The sequence below is a fragment of the Eptatretus burgeri genome, chromosome 4 (assembly GCF_056783735.1).
Source record: "Eptatretus burgeri isolate ZD-2024b chromosome 4, Ebu_testis_v1, whole genome shotgun sequence".
Taxonomy (NCBI): domain Eukaryota; kingdom Metazoa; phylum Chordata; class Myxini; order Myxiniformes; family Myxinidae; genus Eptatretus; species Eptatretus burgeri.
In genome coordinates, this window is record NC_140964.1 from 106,550,006 (window position 1) to 106,570,119 (window position 20,114).

At 40.3% G+C, this 20,114-nt stretch overlaps 1 protein-coding gene across 7 annotated transcripts in view; it reads right to left on the reverse strand.

Moving 5' to 3' along the window:
• The window catches only part of LOC147028844 (kazrin-like), a 245,926-nt gene that overhangs the window by 46,414 nt on the left and 179,398 nt on the right, over positions 1 to 20,114 (reverse strand). For all 7 annotated transcript variants that reach the window (XM_085879616.1, XM_085879612.1, XM_085879615.1 and 4 more), the window contains 2 exons: positions 16,062 to 16,233; positions 6,967 to 7,100 (listed from right to left, as the gene is read on the reverse strand). In XM_085879616.1, coding sequence (XP_085735742.1) covers positions 6,967 to 7,100; positions 16,062 to 16,233 — 306 coding nt within the window. The remainder of the gene's footprint in view (positions 1 to 6,966; positions 7,101 to 16,061; positions 16,234 to 20,114) is intronic.

Sequence of the window (20,114 nt, forward strand, 5' to 3'; positions counted from 1 at the left end):
AACTGCAAAACCTTTAGGCTAATCAACAAAACGTATTGCATCATCAAATCACATTTTGATAGATGGGTAAATTGAATATAAATTAAGCAACTGATTATCAAAAATTGAAATGTATTTAATATTTTTCAAGGTTTTGCCTATTTGTACAAATCATAACTGCATTTGACATGTACGGAGACCACACTGCTTAATTTGGAAGTAAAGCTATCTCTGTTCTTGCACTATTTCTGACTTTCTCGGCTTGAAACCTAACATCGAAGAAAATGTACGCTGGTTGAAGGAAAACCTTATTTTTTTAACCACATGATAGATAACTCAACCAGTTGGTCAGGCAATACAAAAGAAAATCCACCCACATACATGTTGTTTTGCATCTCAACTCGTCCTTGGAAATTTTACAAGAGCTGAAGAGGAATGATAATTGACATCATAAGATTTTCATGAATGCAAGTGCCAAAACATTATGTATTGGTTAAAATATACCGTGGGAAATTAACGATGACAAGTCTGAGACGATGATGCACAACACTATTATTTTCATGAAAAATCTCATCCTTTCATTCAATATCCCTGCTCTTTATTTATTTCAACCACTGTAGATCTATTTTGCTGGCATCGGTATTCAAAAATGGAACCCTCCTTGTTGTAAACGCAGTCACAGGAGACGACTCTTCCCTTACGACTTTCTGATTTTATTCCTGGGTCTTTCAGCTCTTGCCTTACCTGTGCTTCCTCTCGCAGTGTCTTCACAGACACCACTCCTGCCTATGCTCCTTACCTCCCCATCACCCATACTTCCTTGCCCCAGTAATGCACCATGCTACCCTTTCCCTCTGGCCCATGAACATCGGAAGCCTTTGCTTCAATCACATGAACCTCTCCTAACATCCTGAGATATCAGCTGTTCAACAGAAACCTTTCTTTCACAACATATTCTGTGATGACTCATTTCCTTCCATGGTTATTCCTTATACCACTGACAGATCCAATACTCATGCTGATGGCGGTGTTGTCGTCTAGATCAGCAGCTCCTTTCCCGTATCTATGCCCACTATGCCCACCACCCCAGCCCAGCCCAATCTATATCAAGCATTTGGATCCCTGTTCTTCGATGTAGCAATACTTTTTGTCCCCCGCCCTATGATAAGGTCAGAGATTGGGGACATTCATGTGCGGTAAAAACAACAAACTAAATGCCTACTTCAAAGATGCTCTGAAATCTCAAAAGCGTACCAGCACAACAGACACTTTTGATGAAGGTTTTCTCATCGAGTGTTCGTAAGATTCTTCCGTGATAATTCAGAGAAATTATGATTTTAAAATTTAAGTGTACAAAATTAAGTTTATAAATTATAAGAATATAATATTTATATTATAACTTGTAACTTACAAGATTAAAAAAAATAAGATCTGAGGAGAACACGCGAGTGAAGAGGAATAAGAGGGGGTTTACTCAGGTTGTGCTGGTAAGATTCTTCCGTGATAATTTTGATAATTGATTTGCAAAGGATTTCAAAATTTAAGTGTACAAAATCAAGTTTATAAATTGTAACAAGATAATTTATAAGCTATATTGTAAGTTTACAACTTTTAAGATAAAAAAATTAAATAAATAAATAAAGAGCAAAGGAGAACGCACTCGTGAAGAGGAAGAAAAGAAGGCCCGAGGAGCATCCAGAACGGGGGAAAATAGCGGTTTGTGAGTCTCGTCTGGAATGAACGTTCTGAGAGAGCGATTACAGAGGAGTAAGATGCACACAAAGCTGAGTGGCACGTAAAAAAATCGGAGTGGCGATTGAGAAAGCAGACGAGCATAGTCGAAGTAGACAAATTTTTTTGTGTGAGTACCAAACTATTTATGCTGGTACTCATTGGAGAACCTCATTAAAAAAATTGTGTGAACCCCTGCATATACATATATATATATATATATATATATATATATATATATATATATATATATATATATATATATATATATATATATATATATATATATATATATATATATATATATAAAAACATCATGACATTATCTCACCGCGATTCGATCATGATAGCTGTGATTGGCTGAATTATGTCGTCATGACAAACATCTCGCTAACTTGGCTTGTGCACATATTTCAAAAACCGTTCATGATTATTTAGCTTTCATATTACACAGATCTATTCCTCACACCGATCACAAATGATCAGGTCGAAATCATGAGCTCCTTATAATTATTTTTAAAATAACACTTCAGGCTTCAACAATGTTTGTTGCTGGCGGAGTGGTGGTGCTATGATTCTCTGCAACACTTGATCATGTCCAACTTTTATTCCAACCTTTGTTTCTCTGAATCAGTTCTCCTTGGCTCTGCATGTCAAATATTATTGAAAGTGTTTATCTCTCTGAAGGGGAACTACAAAAGCATCAATCACTGTGTCTGGTGGTTCAATGAGGTAGAATGGTCTGACCTGCACTCTGCAATCACCACTGGCTGTTCTGCTATCTTTATATTCCTGGATAAAGACAGTGCCAAGGACTCATTGCTCAACAATTGATCATTTATTTCTCCTTCATCAGATCGTCTTTTCATAGCTGGTGGACATTAAAGATCCCACGGTGTCCTTTGTTCAGAGTTCCTGCAAGAGTTCACCGATTTTTCACAAATTCCAAATCCCTGCTCTCATCGATATGGGGCACTGCTTCAGCAGCACAGCCAGGCCTCCAGCAAATGATGCTACCAGCATCCATGTATGGCATTTGAAAGGAAGGAAGTTTCAACACAGGTGTGTTGTAGATGATCAGTTGAATAATAAAAATCAATTGTTTTTATTTAAACCTTCATTTATTCATATAAAGTAACATATTTCATGATGCTTTTTTTTGCACTGCATATCAGGTGATACAAAGAGTATGACAACAAAAGATTGAGAGTTATATCTATCTACGTATGAGGCCCGCGAGGAGGAGTGATGTAAGCGACATTTTTTAATGATATGATGATGATGATAGGCTCGGATGATAGGGTAAGGGTTGAAATAGTGCTACATGGCATTAACTCCAAAATGGCTGATGTGTCCCTAACATCACTCCTCGCGGCGCTTCATATATGTGTGTGTATATATATATATATATATATATATATATACTGGGTGTCCCAAAAAAATATACAACTTTTCATCTGCGAAGAGGAAGGTCATAACATATATTTAAAAAAAGATATATGGTTTGATAGAAAGCTGAAAGGTTGAAGTTTATTGTATCAATGTCAAAATTGCCACCAAAATTTAAATTTTGGAATGGAATCGTCGTTTTCTTTTAGACCACATGTTCAACGTAGGCTCCATGTTGTCTGATCACTGCCTGCAAACGCGTTGTCATGTTCTCCATCACTTTGGGAAACGTTTCCTGAGGAATGTTCTGGATTTCTCGGTGGATGTTTTCCTTCAGCTGATCAAGAGTCTGAGGCCGAGGGTTTCCATAGATCCTGTCCTTCAGATGCCCCCACAAGAAGAAGTCTGGAGGAGTAAGGTCAGGGGAATACTGTGGCCACTCAACGTCTTCGTAGAGGGAGATAAAGCGGCCCTCAAAATGTTGGTTGAGAAAACGCCTTGTTTCCCTGGCTGTATGGGGCGATGCCCCATCCTGCTGGAACCACTGGGTTCTCATCGGGATCAGGTTGTTTCTCCTACGGGTCTGAGTACGTAGCTAAGGCAGATAGAATATCTGAATCATTTCGCGAAGTTCCTCTGGTTTACCATGCTAGTGCGTCCCTGGTCATATTCAAAGAAGTATGGACCAATTATCCCATACCAACCAACCGCCACCCACATGGTGACTGAGAACAGATCGAGGTACCAGTTCAGTTGATGCATTACCAGGATTTTCAGTTCCCCAGTCACGAAAGTTTTTCTTGTTTACCTCCCCGGGCAAGTGAGCATGGCATTCGTCCGTCATGTGAAGTTTTTTGAGGAGGTCTGCATCTTCCTCCAACTTTCCTGAGAACCAATTTGCAAACTCGAGTCGTTTGTGTTTCTGTTGATCAGTAAGCACCGTTTCCATTTGAATTTTGTATGAAAAGGCATGAATGTCTTGGCGAAGGATCCTCTGAACGGTGCTCTTATGAATGTTTGTCTCGGCAGAAAGTCGTCGAATCGATTTTTTTGGACTCTGAACGACCGCCTGTCTCACCATTTCCACATTTTCTTCACTACAACCTGTCCTCTTCCAACCACTGTGACCCTTGTGAAGGACACAGATGGTTCCCACATTGGTAAACTTGGCGATGGTGCACTTTATTGTCCAAAAGTTTGGTGCATGGCGTAAGTGGATACCGAAATGTCTCAAATAAAGACGTTGAACCTGTATGACACTTTTCGTCTGGTGCCAAAGTTCAACAATTTTCGTCCGTTGTTGTACGGTCAGTCTTGGCATTTTTGTGGCGCTTGCTTGGTATCAAAATAAACTTCAGGGTCTCTGCAACAAGAAATGAAGCATTAGTGACAAAATTACTGCTTTTTTCAGATCAAACGAAGCATTTTAAAAGTTGGATGTTCTTTTGGGACACCGTGTATATGTATATATATATATACACACACACATATACGAGTTGTGTTCAAAAGTATCCAACCTTAATTTTTTGTGCGTAAACAAATGAAGCTTGGGAAGCATGGTTTGGTGCTCATATGTAGGCGATCCTAATCCGTATGCGTGAATATTTTCCCGTCTGCAGAAGCTGTCAGTCGTCTACAGACCGCCGATGAGTGAGGAAGTGTAAGTGAGCGCCGTCGGATTTTCGTTTTTGACAAAATGACGGAAAAACTTGAACAACGCTACTGCATCAAATTTTGTGTAAAGCTTGGCGATTCCCAAGTGGAAACGATCTGCAAGATTCAACAGGCCTTCGGGAACGAATCAATGGGCACCACACAGATAAAAGAGTGGTACAACCGCTTCAAAGATGGTCGCACATCAGTGGAAAGTGAAGCACGTTCTGGTAGGCCCTCAACATCCCGAAATGAGATCATCATTGACCAAGTGTGGACCCTGCTGTTGCAGGATACTACCAAGAGGTACTGTGTCGCCTTCGTGATGCTGTGCGACGCAAACGGCCAGACCTGTGGGCAGCGGTCAATTGGCAGCTCCATCACAATAATGCACCCACCCATTCTTCACATTTGATGCAGAGTTTCCTGGCCAAACACAACACACCTGTGCTTCGTCAGGCTCCCTACTCTCCCGACATGGCTCCGTGTGATTTCTGGCTTTTCCCCAAGCTGAAAATGCCCCCGAAAGGGACCAGATTTCAATCCAGAGAAGACATGCGGAATGCGACGGACCAGCTGCGCGCCCTCCCAAAAAAGGCGTTCCAGCGCTGCTTCCGACAGTGGCAGAACCGTTGGGAGAAGTGTGGGGCAGCCCAAGGGGACTACTTTGAAGGAGATTAGTGTAAGTTTGTTGCATCTGGATACGAGTATTTTTTATGAACAAAGGTTGGATACTTTTTGAACACATCTCGTATATCTATATACATATATATACATATATATATATATATATATATATATATATATATACATATATATACATATATATATACATATATATACATATATATATACATATATATATACATATATATACATATATATATACATATATATATACATATATATACATATATATATACATATATATATATATATATATATATATATATATATATATATACATATATATATACATATATATATACATATATATATATATATATATACATATATATATATATATATATATATATATATATATATATATATATATATATATATATATGTATAGAGCCACCCACATCTCTCACCTGTGAATGGAGGGAATAGTCAAACAGCTCTCACCGAATCCAGTAAACCCAGGTAGCTAGGATTATATAAAAAATTAAACCCTCCCACTGCTCCAGCCAACGAAGCTGCCAAAAGCAACCTAGGAAGACCCATGCAAGGTAAGTGCTCTGCTGTTTCGATCCCTTTCCAGAGTTCCTCAACGATAAGGACGTTCACACACAGTACACACATGAGAATCCCAATGCTATACACTCCCCTCAGCTACCGGACCGGTTTCATCACTTGTTGGCGAATCATCAGCCATAGCGTAAACAGCGATGCATACAAATGAGGCTCCCAAGCATGTACCACGTGCAAACGTCAAAAGCAGTGGTATGTGCTTTAGAGCCTCATTGGTATGCATTGCTGTTTACGCTATCACTGATGATCGTTGTTGAGGAACTCTGGGAAGGGTTTGAAACAGCGTTGCACTTACCTTGTGTCATCTTCTTGAATTGCTTTGGGCAGCTTCTTCGGCTTGAGGAGTGTGGGAGGGGTCAATTGTTTAATATATATATATATATATATATATATATATATATATATATATATATATATATATATATATATATATATATATATATATATGGATTATCTGCAAATCCTCGTTTCCCACCTTAATTACCAAGCTTATTGTGTCAGTAACTCTGTCTTGTTTTATTTTTGGAAACAAAAATAAATAGAATAAAACAAATAGAGAGATGGTATCTCAATAAATTGATGTAGCATATTAACTTTCGATTAATCAGGAAAGTGAACATGTTGCAAAATACCATATGCTCAAAATAAGCAAAAATTGAAGGATTAATTGACTGAGTCAAAATACAGATGAAGAGTGACATGCAGCCATTCCGATCTCCAACATAATTATTTTCACACTTGTGTTTTTTAAAGTTGATCCCAAGTTTTTGGTAATGTAAATCCCAAATGTTTGACTGAATAAAATTTGCTCTGCTGCCAACTTTTGGATGAATTTTACTATTCTCCGAGACAGGTCTCAAAGTCTGGAATTTGCTCAAATTGAATGCAGCAAAACAGGCCCCTGCTCAAAGGCTCTGATGTAAGTGAAGACGGGTGAAGAGAAACTGTAGTTGGACTTACGTTGCCCAGGGAGCGCGGAAGTTGCGTCGGAGAACCATTGTTGTCACTGGGTGCCACTGCTCGCATCCCATCAGACGACGTGGTTTCCTCTGATACAAGCGAGGATCTTCGAGATCGGGAACCACTGGCTCCACCTGGCTCACAGATGGAAATCATCAATTTTCTGTTTTACAATGCATCATGATCCTTTTCATATCAGACAATACTTAATAAAGGATAAGAAGATAGGACAGTTGGTCCAATGCTTTCTTTCAAGTGTTCTACCCTGGGTTCTGATTCATAATTGAGTCAAACTACGAGAGATCCTCGCAGAGTTAGAAGCTCATTATTTCATCGTGCACTGTTTAGTGTAACTGTTTAAAGTCCATGTTGATAGGTTTGTATTGCGATTGTTCAGTTAGAAATCCGATTCCCTGCTTTTACACCATTGTGCTTTCACACACTTGTCGATCAGTTTCATTTTCCTAACTTCAGCACATGCCCGACCTCGCTCACAGCCTCCTTGTAAAATCACTCAGCTATGCTCTCGAAAACGGTTGAGACCGACCGAGCCATACCACGTCGCATCGTCATCACCTCTAATCATTAATTCTGACAGCGTGGGGAAAGTCAGATCAAACACTATAGACGTAGCATCCAGTAAACATCGCTTATGGGGCGAGGTCACTAAACGATGGGAATCTGGTACACCAATCACACAAGACATGGGGACCTTTGACCTCTGCAATTCCTCCAATGAGAGAAACGGGGTGGTGGGGGAGGGTGGGGGATGGCAAGGAAGTAATAAAAAGATACACGCAAGGAGTTGTGAATATTAAGAGATGGAGATGAGGAGTCCGAGTTCAGAGTCGCCTGAAGAGTCATTCATTATCAGTGTTCAGTTCTGAGTTAGAGTATTGGAGTTAGGGTTAGTCAGTATGAATCATATTGCAAGTCGAGTTATCAGAAGACTGATGATTCTTTCTGGCTTTAAGCACTTTTCGTTGTCATCTTTGGAGTGACTCGACAGCCAAGTTCTCTCGTGGCGTGACTCCAAACCAAAGAGCTTCTTTCTGACACTTTATTTCACGCTTTATCTGTAGATTCCTCAATACTCACAATTTGTTCTTCGTCTTTCCTTCTTTCCTGCATCTTCTTTCTCTGAGCTTATTTATTTGCCTTGTGCCATTGTGCACCTTCACTTACATGCACCCATGTCCACTTCCTGCGTCACTGAACCCTTTGCCCCAGTCGTATCATCCCGGGTAATCCACCTACAGTGGCGTACAAGGCTCGAGTGACGTCATTGCTCTGCGGAGCAACACCGGAGCCGTGGCTGTACGAGAAGCAGGAGCGAAGCAGAGTGCATAGGGTTCCATTATCAGTCAGGACGTGGGAGCTAGAACCATCAGGCAACATCGGCCCAGCCGAGTTGGTGCGAAATGCGCAGGGGCCCGTACCGTCTCCATTTCTCTTTCTGTCTTCTCACACGTCTCCCTTCCACATTGAAAGCAGAGGCTGGCCATTCTGTGCATTGATACACGACTGATTAATCTGAGTGCAGGTAGGTAGGGTAGGGGAATGTCATACATGTTGTAAATAGTTGATTTGATTGACCCATTGTTCTGCAAATACATGTCTGATTTGTTCACTAAAAGCCTGTTCTTAAGAAACTCATGTGTTGACATTCTCTCTGTTCTGATGGCAGCATAAGGCAACTGAGGGTGAGTTAACAAAGATTTAATTAGGCTTATTAAGTGCTATAAATGGTTACGTCACCATTGGTCTGGCTTGGCCAACTAATTAAGATCAGCTGCATGATCACCGGCACGGAACTCCCTCATTTCTGGCCTTCGTTGTTTGGTAACACGACATTTGGCATGGGACCTCATGGGAAGTTTTGAGGTGACTGACAATCATGATCTTTTAAGATGTGCTGTCCTCTCGAAGTTATGCGAAGGCGACATCAGTCACAAAATATTCGCACTCTTCGAGTCATCATCATCACGTACTATGCTCTATGCAGAGCATCAGTTCTGCTCAAGTCGTTTACTTGTCTAAGATGACAATCCGAGATGGGTCACCACTCCCATGCACGATAATCAACCGAATATGCAGGAATTTGGCTAGGATGCCAGCGAGAGCTCACCTAATCCTCACAAAGGACAGTGTGGGATCTTTGACATCCACAAACTAATTGCGACAGACGGCACAAACACACTGATGCATTGCCTTGCATGTGAAACACCGGGATGACAGTTTATAGCTTGGTCGGGATTCAAATCCCGGGCCATATAATTGATGAGGATTATTATTATTATTATTATTATTATTATTACGAGCAGAGCACCTGCCCTATGGGCGATCTTGTTTCAAGCATGCAACACGTTCTTCTGACGCATACCATTATTTGGGTGGTGTATCGGCAACTGACAGCTCTGTGTAAGCAAAAGAAACATGAAGTTATGTGCATGAAGCAACAACAAAAAAAACGCACTTCTTATAATTCAAAACACCTGACTGCACTAGAAAACATGGGGACAGGAATACTGCACTGTAAATGGTGGAGACTTGTAATATACTCCCCCACCTACAGGCGGCGCTACACAATACACATTTACATTGAGAATTTGCGTCTCCCCCCCCCCCCCTCCAAGACTACCGGCATAGATAAAAACACCCTTATGCACTAATTGGGGTCATGTTTATCCTGTGTAGCAAGTCTGGATGGAATCACTCATAACTGCAGGAGGAGGAGCGCGACAAACAAACACCGGTGGGTGGATTACAGAAAGGAAAAGGGAAGAAAGGGGGAAGTGATTGTTAAGAACAATGTTAAGAGGAAATGAGGATGGAACGTTAAATTCACAAATGGGAATAGTAACAACGCAGAAATTATAGGCCGAATGGCCTTCTCAAACGCCAAAGTTCCCTGTGCATATCTGAGTAATGTTGTTAAGAACAGGAAGAAATGGGGAGGTAAGGACAGAGTTGGGGGTGTGGATGCATGGAATTGGAGGAGTTAGATCGAGATGTTGGGAAGGAGGGGGGAGGGGTGGACTTGGGGTTGGAAGGGAGATTGAGGACTTGGGGTTTGAGGAAGTTGAGAACTTGAAGAAGAAAGGGGGAAGGGATGATAGAGTTGGCTTTGGGGACGGAGGGCAGAGAGGGGACAGAGTTGGGATCCAGAGGTTTGAGGATTGGAAGTAAGGGGGAGGGGAGCACAGAGTTTGCGTGTGGTGGGAAAGGGGGGCCAGGTGGTTAAGAACATGGGATTGTGTGTAGGTGTGGGGGTGGGGAAGTATTAGGGACCTTAAGTCACATTTTACATTATGCATTTACATTTTACGTACCCCCTTGCCAGGTATTTTGGGTCATTGTGGTCTTTTATGTCCACAGGGTCTTTTGTATGCCCTGGGTCTTTGGGGTCTTTTGTGTCCTTGGGGTCTTTTGGGTCCTCTGGGTATTTTATATCCTCAGGGTCCTCGGGGTCTTTTATGTCTTGTGGATCTTCGGGTTCTTTTTGGTATTTTGGGTCATTTGGGGTCTTTGGGGCCTTTTGGGTCATTTCGGTCTTGTGGGTCCTCGGGGAACTTTAGGTTAAGTATTTCAGGTTACATTTTTGGGTGATGCCAGGTCAGCTGTCAGATATTCAATGGGTGAAGAGTGGATATACAAATATACATATATACATAATCGCATACACTTACTCCATTATGTATCGATTATTATTATTACTACAACAAATTCCCACTGTCGATGAGTGTGGCAAGGGGTCTTTCAGGGGTGGGGGGGGGTGGGGGGAGGTGAAGGGGAGCTTCATTGTATGATGATACTATATATATTGACTCTTGACATTATGTTGATGTGGATGGGATTATCAATTTTGACATAAAAAAGCACATCCGAGCAACAAAAGCAAATTAAACACTCCCAAATCTGAAACAAGCAGCAAAGAGCAAAGTCAGCCTCAGGCAACACAAAACTTGTGATCCACAAGCTCGACTTGGATGAATATTGTGTTAATTATCGTATGCACAAAAGACAGAGAAGCGGCATATTTTAAAATTATTTATACAACTTCTGGGATTGTTTTCACAAAACCATGTAGTTTTCAAGTTATTCTGTCCATTGGTGCACGAATGCATTTGCACATATAATCTATGATGTCTTTGGTTGTATTAGGATAATTCCTCATTTTCATGCAAAAGTAAAAACATAAATTGTGGTGGCCATCGCAGCTTAGTAGAATGGTGGTGATTGCACACACAGAGTACATCCACCACAAGCAAGCACGAACAAGAAAGATGTCATGCATAGCACGGTACTTGCGAAATCCACAATTCAAATTTGACCTTAAAAAAAAAAAAAAAAAAAAAAAATTGGTCGTTGAATTCAATGACAAAATACACAAATCCTCTTCAAATTTCAAGTCACATGGATGAAAATTGACAATTTTAGAAACGACTGTCTACTTTTTGGCTGATGTTGACCTTTTGGCCTATGTTGACCTCAAACATATTTGTTCGTTGAATTCAGTGTGCTGATATGCAAATCCTATTCAAATTTCAAGTCAATGGGATGAAAATTGAGGATTTTCGACATTCCATCCAAGTTGACCTTTGTTTGGACTATGATGACCTTTTGGTCCACGTCGACCTCAAAAATAATTGGATGGTTGAATTCAGTGACCTGATATGTAAATCTTGTTCAAACTTCTATTCAATCGGGTGAAAATTGAGGAATTTAGAAATTTGGCAAATGTGTTGGCTTACGTTGACCTCAAAAATAGTTGGTGGTTGAATTCACTCACTTCACATGTAAATCCTCTTCAAATTTCAAGTCAATCGGATGAAAATTGGCCTATGTTGACCTCAAAAGAGTGACCGCCATATCACATTGTCATGTAACATTTTGTAGTTTGAATTTCCTCCATCAATGTTCGCTCTGAACAAAATGCAGACACGACGTACGCCATACGTACGTACGCTACTGATCACTTAACCCTGTTTTTAGTTTTGGAATCGCTGGGTAATAACAAATGCAACCAACCAATATACTTGAAAAAAAAAATCTTCAATTTTGCAAGTAACAAACAAAGAGACAGACAGACCTGTATGTTTCAATGTACAAAAGGACAAAAACCCACACAAATGACGAGTATACAGGGTGTTCCAAAAAGACCTGGACAAATTTGGTTGTCAATATATTTTGTACCACAAATTATACAACAATACCCTTTCTTTTATGAGATACAGAAATTCATAAAGTTTTATTTATTTTCAGGTTTGGTGGTTTAATGTAAAAGAAAATGGTGACACCACAGGAGAAAGCTCAGTGTGTCAAATGGTTCAGAGACGAGATCCGACAAGCAAGATCAGCGTAATTTCCGTACAAGGTATGGAAGGAATCCGCCATTGCGGGCGAGCATCAGGGAATGGTACAGGAGATTTAAGGAGAATGGAAGTTGTCAGAAACAGAAAAGTACCGGTCGACCAAGCACAAGTGCAGCAGACGTTGAACAAGTGCGTGAATCATTTCAACAAAGTCACAGAAAATCAACTCGACACATTCATTATATATATATATATATATATATATATATATATATATATATATATATATATATATATATATATATATATATATATATATATATATATATATATATATATATATATATATACATATACAAATATAGATACAGTGCCTACAAAAAGTCAACACCCCCTTTCAAAAGTTTCACCTTTTGTTGCCTTACAACCTGGAATGAAATTGCATTAAATCAGACTTTTTTCCACCTTTATTTACACATCGTAAGCAAATTCTACAAATTTCAGAAAATTAATAAAAAATACAAAACTAGAATGTCTTGGTTGGACAAGTGTCCACCCCCCTCCGAGTTAATACTTGGTGGAAGCACCTTTGACAGCAATTACAGCTGTGAGTCAGTTGGGGTAGGTCTCTACCAACTTTGCACAACTTGATTGGGTAATATTTTCCCATTCTTCTGTACAAAACTGTTCAAGCTCAGTCAAGTTGTGTGGGAGCATTTATGGACAGCAATCTCTAAGTCATGCCACAGATTTTCAATTGGATTTAGGTCAGGTCTCTGACTGAGCCACTCAAGGACATTTATCTGTTTGTTCCTTAGCCACTCCAGTGTAGCTTTGGCTGTGTGCTTCGGGTCGTTGTCATGCTGAAAGATGAACATCCATCCCAATTTCAGCTTTCTTGCAGAAGACAGCAGGTTTTCTTCTGGGATTTTTCTGTATTTTGCTCTATCCATTTTCCCTTCTATCCTGACAAGTGCCCCAGACCCTGCTGAAGAGAAACATCCTCATAACATGATGCTGCCACCAAGATGCTTCACAGTAGGGATGGTGTTCTTTGGGTGATGTGCTGTGTTGCGTTTATGCCAAACGTAACGTTTTGCATTTCGGCCAAAAAGTTCCATCTTTATTTCATCAGAACACAAAACTTTTTCCCATATGGCTAAGGAATTTCTGGAGTGTTTTTTACAGACCTGAAATGGGACTCAAGGTGGGCTTTTTTGAATAATGGCTTCCTTCTTGCCACCTTACTATACTGGCCAGACTTGTGGAGTGCTTGGGATATTGTTGGCACATGCACTCAGTGACCAGTCTTTGCCATAAAGGCGTGTAGCTTTTTCAAAGCTGCCATTGGTCTCCTTTCTGATCAATCTCCCTCCTTGCTTTGCCATCCAGTTAGAGGGATGGCCGGTTTTTGGCAGGGTCTTGGTGGTACCATATGCATTCCACTTCTTAATGATTGTCTTAACTGTGCTCCAAGGGATATTCAAGGCCTTTGAAATATTTTACACCCATCCCCTGATCTGTGCCTTTCACAACTTTATCCCGAAGGTCTTTTGAAAGCTCCTTGGTTCTCATGGTTGAGTCTTTGCTGTGAAATGCACTCTCCAGCAGAGGAAAACTATAGGAACAGCTGATTATATCCTGAAATAATCAGAATCACAACAATTTAACACAGGTGGAGGCCAATTAACTGTGTATGATTGTGAATGTGATTGGTTACACCTGAGCTCAGTACCTCCACCACCGAAGGTAAAGGTGGTTATGTTTTCACCCCCTTTCTGTCTGTGTGCAGGATATCTCAAAAAAGTTGTGGATGGATCTGGATGAAATTCTGTAAGCGGGTTGGATGTGTGACAAGGACAAACTCATTACATTTTGGTGAGGATCCGGCTGCTATAATTTTTAAAGTGCTTCTTCACCATTGAGACAGAGGGCCAAAAACGATATATCACGTGATATTTCAAAAATGTATCGGGCCCAATATGTTCTCATGGACCGGGCATTGCGTGGCGGGAGTATGCACACCACTGGGTGCCCTTGTAGTTTACAATTGCTATTATAAGGGGTGGGATGGGGGGGGGCACTTACCCAACCAAGATATTCTAGTTTTGTATTTTTTATTAGCTTTCTGAAATTTGTAGAATATGTTTTTTACTTGGACGTCATTGGTTATGATGTGTAAATAAAGGTGGAAGAAGTCTCATTTAATGAAATTTAATTCCAGGCTGTGACGCAACAAAAGGTGAAAATTTTGAAAAGGGGTGTAAACTTTCTCAACACACTGTGTATGTATGTATCCATGTGTGTGTGTGTGTATGTATATATATACTTGGAAATCAGCCAACATTACATAAAGAAGGTGCAAAAACAGATCCCCTTAACTGCAGACCAATTAGGCCCCAAAAAAAAAAATAATGTTGCATTGGCGTAACCCGCCCGACCCTAAAAATTCCGCCGACCCTACGTTTTTTTTTTGTTTTTTTGCTATCGATTTCAAGTATCTTGTTGATTGCGATCGCGATCGCAAAAACCCTGAAGTGTTTCGGACAGAACCCGCCGACAAAAAGGGCGGTACTCGAGCCGGGGGAGATTTTGGGAGGGATTTATTAGGATTTATTAAATTTTTGGATTTATTATCCAAAAATTTTGGGATTTATTAGGAAAAAAAAAAAAAAAAAAAAAATGATCCCGACCGACCTACCCTATTTTTCAGTGACCCGTTACGCCAATGCAACATTTTTTTTTTTTGGCCTTAGCTTTTCTTCCAGTCATCAGCAAGGTCATGGAATAATCATCGCAGTTGACATAAAATCATTCCTTTTCTCGAAGATCGAGCCTCATCTCAGATTATCAATTCGGATTCAAACATAGTCACTCTATCTTGGACATGCTGCTTCCACTCTCCCAACAATGGACGGAGGCCCTCGATATCGGGCATGAGATCAGGGCCGTCTCTCTGGACGTATCTCGAGCTTTTGATGCAGTCTGGCATTCTGCCTTGCTCTCCAAACTGTCTGCCTATGGAATCAAAAGCTAACTCCACTCTTGGATTAATGACTTCCTACACACTCGTAGACGTGTGACTCTCAACGGAACCCTTTCATCTCCTGTCTCTGTCAAGGCTGGAGTACCCCAAGGCAGTGTTGCAGCCCCCATATTATTCCTAATCTTCAGCAATTATCTCACTGACTGGAAAATCCTCTATCTCTTTGCTGATGACTCCACTCTCTCATCCTTGTGACAGGCAGGCAGTAGCATCTCCCCGTCTCCTTAGACTAACAAAAATTACAAACTGGTCAAACTCAATTTTCCTTATGTATCCGTATTGTCCACCCTTTGCGTCATCCTTAAAATTTGTCTGCAAGACAAGCAGAGTGAAAAAATCATCTTGCTACTCTGTGTGCATCCGCACTCACAAAGAGATTCCGTACAATTTGCTAACTTCAGAGACAAAGTGTGCCATACTTCAGGTTCGTTTTCCAATTCATGGTTCCATTCGTGTTCAAAATATAACAATCAATTGAAATCAAGTTGTTCCTTCAATATGGAGTGATGTCTGTGAAGAGACAAAGTGAACCAATTCCTTCACCCTGCTCTTCGCTTCGCGCGCGGGGTATTAACAAGTGAGAAGGCAGGGATGTGGATTATGGAACAGCTAGGAGAGACGAAATGCCCTTTAACTATCTCCTAATTAGAATCCAGTTCTCTGGAATGTTCTTCAATGAACACAAAGCAATACCGATAAAACAGATTGCACAAAACTACGATCCCTTTACACACCTTTCCGATCCACACTGGAAGACTGGTGGGACTGCTGCATGCTCTTTCGAATGGCTGCTGTGACCGTTTCGTGTGGAAGGGGCCACTCTGGAGATTCCCCAGAGTCAGATGACGTCACAAGAGATTGTCGCTTTGATGAGTCTCGGCTGAGTGAATGCAACGACTGTTGTATCTGTGGGTAGAATAGTGGGTGAGTAGAAGTGGAGGATAATTGGGGGGGGGGGGGGTGAGGGTAGGGTAACAAGACACAACCGAAGAGTCACAATAACCTATCTTTTTCAGATGGTTGAGTACAAAATTGAAGTTAAAGCTACTAGACACCCTAACAACGATTCACAACAGATCTAAGTAGCTCGGCATAAAAAAAAACAACTTTGCAAAGTGAAAGAATGTTTCCAGGTTCCATCTGTTCAACCGACTTCGAGAATTATTTTCCCATTTTGTGAATCAGGTCAACAAACTTTAGAAATCACAGTCATGAGATTTATTTTATTTGAAAATGAAAAAAAAAACAACAACAACAACAAGGAAACATCAGGCAAACATTATTTGGAACGACTCGACTTGTAGGAGGTAGAATTAAAGACAAAAGTTTTTCAAGGTTTTTTTTTTATTTTATTTTTTTTAAATCACAATATTTGGTTTTTTTTTTCATTCAAACCATAACAACAAACATAACATAACCAGACTCTCCAAACCATCGTGCAAGTAAATTAGGAAATTTTACAAGTTCACAATTTCAATAGCAGTTTACATTAATTTCATCCTAAACATCCCCTCAAACTTCCAAACAAACAAAGCCAAGTCGTCAAAGTTGGACGAAAGACCTGATAACCAAAAACAATCCTTCGTTGAAGTTTAAGATCCTGCGAACGAAGAAGTAACATAACAATTATCAACTGCCGTGTTTCATGCGATCGGTATTTTAATTAAGTGCAAAGTAGCAAATATAAATGAGTATAAATGAGAAAAGTTTCATGGGGAAGTTTCAGAGCAAGAGGGAGCAGAACCTGAGTTAATTTGTTCGAGTGGAAAGAATGCCAACGAATAGGCATCTCACTCGCTGCCTGATCAAACTCGTGGACGATATTCAGAATAAACTGCACCTTTGTGTAATTTAGCTTCTTGGAACGTATTAGTATTCAGTTGTTGTGATTCAAGATTACTCACCGATGGTATTTACAGGATCACAACCTCATTACAGTCACCAAATCACCCACCAGGGTCAGAGAAAAGAAACAGAAACAAGGCAGATGTGGACTGTTTTGATGAATAACTACTGTATCGCTGTACATTTTACAACTTTAGATCGTGACTTTTTGGATACATCTCATCAAGCCAAGAGGAAGAAAATGAAGAAATAATCAGCAATTGCTCAAAATTTAAGACCATTTCTTTAAAACAAGAACCAGTCAGTCAATGACATCAGTCAAAGTCAGTCAAGGCATTTCCAAATGCTTTGAGTAGACAATTTACATCCATGGACAATGTACAAAATTAGCAATTTGTACAGAGAACCATCTACCTTTACCAATCGATAATTATTTAACATCAAATGGTACAAGTCAATTCATCATTTATTTTTGTTGCTTTGAATTAAGCTCGACCTGTTCTTAAAAGATTTGTCATCTCTTGAAGATAAAAAAACAAATAATGAGATCGATCAAGCAAACCACCAAGAATAAAAGCAACTTTGTTAGTAACTTGGTTGTTGTGGTTTTTAAAGTTTTTAATCCAATGAATGATGCAGAAATTAAGGTGAAATTATGTTGGGTCAGAATATAATAAATATCGATACTGTCAACATTTGAGGATGGTTGAAGGTTCGTGCACACCTTTTGTTTGAGAAAATTTGAAAGAAGTTAAGTTAATGAACGATTTTTCAAGGTACACCCCTTCTGCAATTGTCCCCATCAGTTTGGTAGTGTGCAAAAGCAACATGCTCAGGAAGGTTTCGGACAGGTATGCAGTCATTGTAGGATATCTGCTTTCACATAATCACTGAAACTACGTCACCAGGATGTTCTTTCAGTGATCTGAAGAAACGGACATCAAACAATGACATCTGGGCGATGGGGGAGGGGGGGAGAGGGGGGGGATCAGTGGTGGGGGATGGGTGATTGGGTTTTTAATCGCTTTCCTTTCCAAATGCCTTTTGATCAAATAAAATATTTTGGAATTCCCTCCACACTGGTCTTTTATTATACTCCCAATAGCAGTGTGAAGGGGAAACGATGGTTTTCCAGAGAATTAGAGAGGCCGATATACATGAGGTACGGAATTTGGCGCAGCTGCGATGTGGCGTACTCCAGCCACTATTGGGAGAGAAGAGGAGACTATTCAATTGAGAGCAAGGTTTTGACTGCACGAGTGAGGATGTCATCAAACCAGGAAAGTTGACTTGTATGCCACAGGGAGAAAGCCTGGCAAGCAGAGCAATATGGCATACTGTGTTGAATGCTGAGCTCTGTGGAGAGACACAGGCCTGACCACTTGCTTGAGATTCTGAGGTTTAATTTCGGAGGTTCCATTTCGGAGGTTCCATTAATTGTTTGGTGAGAAGCAAAAGCATATCCGAAGTTGAATATCCAGGATGGAACTCAAACTGATGGACAGAGATGAGATTGTTTGACGAAAGGAAAGATGTCAGCTGTGATGATACATTGCAGGACTGCTAATAATTCGAAGCAAGCCAATCAAACCCATAGTTGAGAGGAACGGTTTTTTTGCTCCTTCGTGTGTAATGAAATGAGCATGTGTGGGAAGAGTTTAGGTGAAGGACAGGCTGAGTGAGCAGGCAGCAGATAAGTTAGAGCAGCAAGGTAACTGGTGCATGCACATACATACATACATACATACATACATACATACATACACACCCCGAGTGTATAAATTTTGACCTGTAATTTGCTTTATACCCAAAGTAACAAAAGTTCCACACCGAGAAACATTAATTGGGACCCGTGTGTTGTCGATCGATGTCAGATTGGACTCTTTCACAAGTTGCTGGAACTTTCGGTCAGCCGACTATCCAAGCCGAGTCACAGATTGGCGACCTTTCACCAAATCCATTGTCAAGTCACTGAAGTGGAAGTGCCCATCTCAAAATCATTCGAAGTGACAATGGGGAACTTCTCTCCTTCAAGCAGTACTGACAACATGCCATGATGCTCATTTGCAGTTTAAAATGTCTACATATTTATCCTCAATTAATGTCAAAGCTTGACAACAAGAGTGCTATTTTTTGCTCAACTTATTCACAATAGTCTTCTTCAAGGACATCAGTGTCAGCCCTGTGGCATCTTTTGAGTATTCCATTTCCTTTGTCTCCACTTGGAGCGAAATGTAATGACGTCCGTGCAACAGTGAGCCATCAAAATGACTTTAACCTATCCTAATCGATGAGAGGCAATTCAAATGCAATTGGCCATCCTGCAGCCTCACGGATTTGTTGTTAGTATGGTATATTGTCATTTTTGTATTTTTAAGCAGAATAAGATACAAAAACTGAAATGGAAGGAGGAGAAGAAAACAAAGGCACAAACGGTGACAAAGTGCTACATTTCTGTTCCAGTTCATTGGACATTAAACTCTCACTTGGAATACTTAATCTAACCATGTAAAATGGCATCTAATCCTACATAACCTGGATCAACTCAGCATAATAAACAAGTATGTGCTCTGCAAATTTTAACATTTATTAAAAAAATAATAATCATAATAACAGCTCACAGCATTACTATCAAGCTGGCACATATTTATACCTCTTCTTCTTCTTCTTCTTCTTCTTCTTCTTCTTCTTCTTCTTCTTCGTGAATGGCCAAAATTATTCCCACGTTCTTCTGAGGTTGGCCGGGGGAAGTTTTTGGCCCAAGTCTTTCACGAATCGGTGGGCCAAGACTGACGTTCGACTCAGGTTTTGGGCAGGAATTTGTAACTTGTTAATGGTGCAGGTGATAGCTCACGTATTCTTCACAAAGGACACTATGGGATCTTTAAGATCTACCAACGAATGTTGGCAGACGAGACACCAGACACATTGATGAATCACCC